The sequence below is a fragment of the Rattus norvegicus genome, chromosome 9, assembly GCF_021556685.1.
Source record: "Rattus norvegicus strain SHRSP/BbbUtx chromosome 9, alternate assembly SHRSP_T2T, whole genome shotgun sequence".
NCBI classification, from domain to species: domain Eukaryota; kingdom Metazoa; phylum Chordata; class Mammalia; order Rodentia; family Muridae; genus Rattus; species Rattus norvegicus.
Genome location: NC_141542.1, coordinates 36,026,340 through 36,033,226, shown reverse-complemented (window position 1 = coordinate 36,033,226; position 6,887 = coordinate 36,026,340). Strand labels below are relative to the sequence as shown.

The 6,887-nt window shown below is 34.5% G+C and overlaps 1 protein-coding gene across 1 annotated transcript; it reads left to right on the top strand.

Moving 5' to 3' along the window:
* Positions 1-1,828: 1,828 nt before the first annotated feature.
* On the top strand, positions 1,829-6,470 carry Defb49 (defensin beta 49). Its single transcript, NM_001037527.2, has 2 exons — positions 1,829-1,883; positions 6,271-6,470. The coding sequence occupies exons 1-2, from the start codon at positions 1,829-1,831 to the stop codon at positions 6,468-6,470; spliced, it is 255 nt and encodes an 84-aa protein (NP_001032616.1).
* Positions 6,471-6,887: the final 417 nt, after the last annotated feature.

Sequence of the window (6,887 nt, the reverse complement as noted above, 5' to 3'; positions counted from 1 at the left end):
TGGGTACAGAGAGCTGTGGGATTGGGTCAGCTCTCATGTGGAAACTGGAATATTACTTGGTATCCTAACAGCTGGTTTCCAATATGTATATAAACAAGAAATGATTAAAGCACCTTTGCATTTGATGCTATACAGAATAAATAAATTAAAATATACAGCATTCAGAGCAATGTTAAATGAACATAATAAATTATTTAAATGTTAATTTAAAAATAATTAACCTCCATTCCTTAGAAATAATGATGAACTCTAGACAAATTAATTGATGAAGACTAACTTAGTATCAGTACCTTTCCAAAGTGCTAGGAACTAGTTCTGAGAAAATCGTCTTGAAACATATGGCCAGACAAAGAGAACTTTTCATATTTCCATGCTGATTTTTTCTTGTCTTTGTTTTTGGATTGCCTACGAAGGCATGGGTGGCCTTCATAACAGCTGTTGTGATAAAGTTTAGAAATTGTCTTCAAAGTACTAGACCTGATCCAGAACACCAAACATTAACAAAACTCTTTGGACTGGTAGCTGCTTTAATCAGAGTCTATTTACCTGTGCTTTGAGTTAATCATCAAGTATTTGATCTCTTTTTATAGTATGCTACAGAATAAAGATAGCTCAGAATATCTCATAGCTCCTCAATCCCGTTTTTACAAATCCATTAAAAAAAATGGCTCTAGGAATTTGTTTCCCATCAAATCACCATTGAATAATCTTCCAACATTTCAGATTGCAGTGTCTAGCAATTAAGCATAATTAAGTTCATAACATTTTAATTTTTTATTACTACTTTTATCATTCCCACTAAGTGAAGAATTTGGTGTTTAGGAATTGGGCTAATTTAATTAATTTTAACTGTTTTAAAAAAGCCTGTGACGGCTATGGGGGGAGGGTTGGGAGGGGAACACCCATAAGGAAGGGGAGGGGGGAGGGGGATGTTTGCCCGGATACCGGGAAAGGGAATAACACTCGAAATGTATATAAGAAATACTCAAGTTAATAAAAAAAAGCCTGTGAGATTCATTTCTAATATCCCTACCATATCCTGATCCTTAAAACCAGGGTAGCCAAAACAGAGCAAAGAAAAAGGGAACTTAGATCTGTTGCTGGTACTCCATTAATACACAATACCTAGCAACAGCATATTACAGAGAATTTGTGTAATTAGTTTTCTTATTAGCGTGACATACAACTTGTCAGTATTGGTATGTAACATCTTATAATTATATCACATAGATCTTGGAGGGGCTCTGTGAGAAGAGAGAAACTTCATTAGATAATTCTCTTAACTTCACTGCCACTGAAATCCACATTGTATATGGCACAGACTGTCAGCAAAGAATGATTTATTTCAGCTACCGTAATGAGGATTTTCAGTAATATCATATATTTAAGGACTGGTTAAGGCCTCTTGACTAGTAAATTGGGATAAAAAAATTGACAGATTCTTTTGACTTTGTAAACTTTGCAGTTGATTTATACTATACACAGTTGTTTAAGAAGCAGAAGGGAAAAAAAAGCAAAGATTTAGTTATGTCTATATCCCCCAGGACATACCAAAGGATGTCACCAAGGACATTTGCCTTTCTTAAAAAAAAAATAGTTACATAGAAACAAAACCATCAGCTGACAATAACAATACTTTTATGTTCTTAAGATGAAAGCAAAGGAATGTCCGGCCTTTTTGCCCCAGGCACAGATAAACAGATCAGTAACTTGATAAACATGAATGACTGAATTCTTACCACTGCAGGGAGAGACAGAAAAGACAAAAATTGCCCATCTTTCTCTCATATAAAGACTCTGGGACGTCTGTTGTGAACTACTCATCAATATGAAGCTGCCTGTTCTTTTTCTTTTGTTTTGCTTTCTCGACCTGTTGAAGACAGGTAAAATGGGATGATTCATTGGGAAGATGAATGTTTCAGGAGAGGAAAATCTTATCAGATGTCGGCTTGGGGCAAGGAAGAGATTTAGTAGCCAAGGTAGTAGTTACTTAGAGTCCCCCAGAGTGTATCATGAATAAAGGATTTGTGGCCTTGTTTTAGTGAGTCATATTGCTGTGGGAAACGAAAAATATATAGTTTTGATTAAATGATTGTGAAAAACAAAATTAAACATAAGTAAAATGAGTATATTCTTTGAAGTTACTAATATCTAAATTCAGATTTGATTTCTGCTGTGTCTGCTATTTATACTTGTTCATTTGTTTATTTAATTCATCTATAAGTTAAGTATATTAATGAGTCTAGAAATCATTTATATAAAGATTAATTATACGTAAATATGTAACATGTATAAAGTAAGTGAGGTTAAATAGTAAGGAATTTTAACTTGATATGATTATTTTCAAATTATATTAAGTATTGAAAGCAGATAACATCTCCTTTTATGGAAAGAATGTCTTCTTTTTTGCCTACTGCAGGGGAAATGGAAGACAAATTTACTATTCTAAGCATCGTGGACTTGGATGATGTACTCTTCTTTCTATCCCAATAATTTCTGACTTTAGATTAGCATTGACAGGAAACATTTTTATGGAGAACAGTGAACAGACAGTCTTTACACATTTCAGACTACTTAAGATAGGACAACTATTTTTCTTGCTTATGCAAAAATACCACAATTACTTCTACTGATTTTTTTTTTTTAAAGAAGGAAGCTACCTCAGCAGGCACACAAGGAGTCTTTGAGCACTTTGATTTTGACCTTTGAGTCCATTCCAGAACAGCATAAAGCAAACTAAGCATTGTATCAACTGGTCCAGTTTTAATAGATGAAAAATCCCCACGGGGTTATCTATTTTACACAGAAGATAATGTGTTCTGAAGTCAGAAGAAGAGGGATACACCTATAATTCTAACTACTTAAATAGTCTGAGAAAGAAGTATCATTTGAGCACCTGAGGTCAATATCCTTATGGGCATGATAGCAAAACCACATATTAAAACAAAAACAAAAACGAAAACGAAAAACAAAAATTATTTGTATAGTTTGAATGTTTATAATGCACATTTAACATCTTAAATGGTAATTATTAAAAGTATATTACATCTCCTTAAGTTTAAGAGAAACTATCAAATTAAAATAACATCATTTTCCATCCCCCCACCCCAAACTCCTCTCATGTGTTATTCCTTGTTTCTTCCAGAAATCACGGCCAGTTTCAGAATGCACATTGGCATTTAGCACAGCCATGTTTGTATAATAAAATATTAACTCCACTTACACTGGCATGATTTACATGTGTCTCTTATGCCACTGCTTTGGAAAAAAAATATTTGTGAAGTTCTTCATGACATTTTCAAGATTTTTAAAACCCTCAGAGACATTTGTATGTGCATGAATAGTTTTATCTAAACGTTGAGGAATTTGCAATTCTTTCTTGTGCATGAAAATGAATTTTAATGTGGAACAGTAGTTGCTATCTAGAGAGAAGCTATTTGTTATTTTTGTTACTAGTGAAATAATGCTAATTTAGAATTCCCACTTAAATAATGCTCTTCTTTTTCTCATACTGATGCTTGACAGCTGTCATCTTCTGTTATTTGTAGATTCCAACTCAGGCAATATATATTCCTCACACCCTCATGTAGGACAGTGTAATTTAAAGATGCTTTTTTTTTAATCTAGTGAAATAATGTCTTTTCCCCTTGGCATCAAAGTCAATAAATAGTATCTCTCTAGATGATATAAATAACAAACATCATTAATTTATGCAGTAGAGCAGTATTATGCTGTGCTTTAATATATCTATGATAAAAATTGCTATAGGATAATGATATAGATGAGTTAGGAAGCTATAAGTATAAGGTCCTGAGTTTCATCATATATATATATATATATATATATATATACAACATAATTCCATCCACATCTATATCTATCTATCTATATGAATTTAATTTTTCCCCAAATTGTTTCCTTCCCAAAGTAAAGGAGTTATTGTTATTAACCTAAGTTCGTTGAAAAAAGAAAATAAGAATATTTAATTATAAGAACCATCATTTCTACCTTGCCTGGATGTGAATTATCTTAGAGGAAAGGGGACAGATACTGTTCATATACCTTCCTTGTTGATATCTGATAATTTCCCATTATTTTTTCATGATTTTATTTTGAGAGCTTACCAGTCAATGAGAACGGCTTAAAAAAAAAAGAATCAAAATCTACCTATGGGGTTGCAAACACCTTCAGCTCCTTCAGTTCTTTCCCTAACCCTTCCATTGGGATTCCTGTGCTTAGTCCAATAGTCGAATGCAAGCATTCACATCTGTATCAGTAAGCCTCTGGCAAAGCCTCTTAGGAGACAGCTATATTAGGTTCTTGAGAGCAAGCACTTCTTGGCATCTACAATAGTGTCTAGATTTGGTGTTTGTATATGGGATGAATCCCCAGGTAGGACAGTTTCTGGAAGACCTTTCCTTCACTGTCTACTCTGTATTTTGCCCCCACATTTCCTTTAAACAGGAGCAATTCTGGGTTAAAATTCGGAGATGAGTGAGTGGACCCATCTCTTAACTGGGGGCCTTGCCTAACCTCTGGATATGGTTTCCACAGGTTCTCCCTCCCCCCTTTTGGGGCTTTTTAGTTAATCATACCCTTTGAGTCTTGGGAGCCTCTTACTTTCCTGATATCTGGCATTGTCTGGTGGCTACTCCCAGTTCCCTATCCCCCATTGCTACATACCTCAGTTCAATTTCTGACCCTCTGTATATCATCTGTGTCCCATCCTATATCTGATCCTCCCCCCTTTTCCCTTCCCTTCCTCTATTTTTCTCAAGTACCTCCAACCCTCTATTTCCTCTGAGTATTTTGTTCTCCCCTCTAAGAAGGATTGAACCACAAAGGAAGAACAACAATATCAATCAATAAGAACCTCAGAACTCCCCAGGACTAAACTACCAACTATGACTCCAGTCACACATGTAGCAAAGGATGGTCTTGTCAGGCATCAATGGGAGGAGAGGCCCTTGGTCCTGTCAAGGCTCAATTCCCCAATGTAGGGGAATGCTAGGGTGGTGAGGTAGGGGTGGGAAGGTGGGTAGTAGAACACCCTCATAGAAGCAGGGAGTGAGGGGATAGGATACAGGTTTTGCAGAGGGGAAATTAGGAAAGAGGATAACATTTGAAATGTAAATAAATAAAATATCCAATAAAAACAGAATCATAGTCTAAAATGGTAAAATAGTACCCTCGTTCTCATGAGTCAGATTAGTTTATCAATTGGTATCAGCTGGCATCCTGCAAGTTTGAGTACTTTTCAAAAGAATCTGAATATAGAAAACGAAAAAATACTGATTATTTAACTTTCTTTTTGTGATGTTCCTTGCATGATGATGTTTATATTCCTTACAACCCATTGTACCTAGACAGTATGTAGATCTTTATAAGTGTTCAAAGATCCCACCTTACCTCAAAATATATTGGGCATTTTCATTTTCTATAAAATTTAAGTCTGATGATATTTATATTATATGGTAACTTAATGTCTGTTAACTAATTTTCCTATGTTGTATTGAAAGAGAAAGATATTTAAATGATATAATTAATTTGAAATTGGAAGAAAAATATGCTTAAGACATCATGTAGCAAATGATTATATATATATATGTATATATATGTGTGTGTGTGTGTGTGAGTGGGTGTGTATGTGGGTGTGTACGTGGGTGGGTAGATGGGTGGTTGGATGGGTGGACAGACAGATACATGAACAAATATATAAAGAGAGAGATGGATGGATGGATAGATGGATGGGCAGGCGGACATAGGGGTAGATGCAAATAGAGACAAACAGACAAAAAGACAGACAGATAGACAGATAGTTTAGGTGTTAATGCCATGAATATTTTCATGAGTGTCAATACTCATCTAATTGTATATGTAATAAGGACATGTCTTTGTGTGTCAAATTACATCAATAAATCTGATTTAACAATGCAAAGCAAAGAGGAAGAGTGCCATAAAAAATTTTTCTGTCCATCTCAAAGCCACTCTAGATCTTGCAAGGTCTATTTTATAACTTTAATGTAATACAAGTATGAACACATAGTAGATTCAGTTATGAGTAATAATTATAGAGATACTGACAATGAAACCAAAAATCACCCAGTTATTACCCCAAGCAAAATAGGAAAAAATGAATTCTAAAAGTCCTACCACAATAGATAGATGTTACATTTATTTTCACATCAACAATTGATTAATTCCAAATTCAGGTATCTGCGGTATGCAAAATTATACAATGATTTCTGTGATGTGTTATTGTTTTCACAGTAAAAGCTGAAATGAAAGACACCCTTTTTTGCTTTCTCAAGAAAGGCAAATGCAGACATGTGTGCATGAATGTTGAAAAGAGAGTTGGTCCCTGCACAAAACTAAATGCTAACTGCTGCATATTTGTGCGTGACATGAGAGCCATCATTCCTGAAGATCAAAGAACAGTAAGTATAAAGATTAGAAATAAACAGAACTAGGTTACTAATCCTCCTACACACTCAGGTTGTTCTTTTCATTAAATGGCATTGTTGAAGAATATGTTCTTTCCCAAGGACCTGACAATACTGGGCTACCGCCAGTGACCAGGTTAGGAAATATTTGATCATTTTAGATATCATGATTTTGCTAACAGGTAGAAGAATGAGTTATGACAAAAGATATTATGATTATTTGAATTCTTCAATTAAAAATGTTAAAATGAATGAAAGCATATCTCCATATGAGGGTAGACTGAAAGATACCAAGGAAAATAGACAAATGCACATTTCAGCACTTTGCAGATTAAGGTAACTGATTCTTTGTAAACAGGAAGGTTTAGGCTCTGTGAAAAAGAAGTATCCTTCTTGTTATTTGTTAGAAAAGAAATAAAACACTTCTTGAGCAGGGACCTTTCC

What these genes read in the sequence shown, in the direction of transcription:
- Defb49 (NM_001037527.2), top strand. Translation starts at nt 1,829, where the DNA reads ATGAAGCTGCCTGTTCTTTTTCTTTTGTTTTGCTTTCTCGACCTGTTG. An exon ending in TCTCGACCTGTTGAAGACAG is followed by an intron (nt 1,884 to 6,270) that starts GTAAAATGGGAT and finishes TTGTTTTCACAG; the next exon opens with TAAAAGCTGAAATGAAAGAC.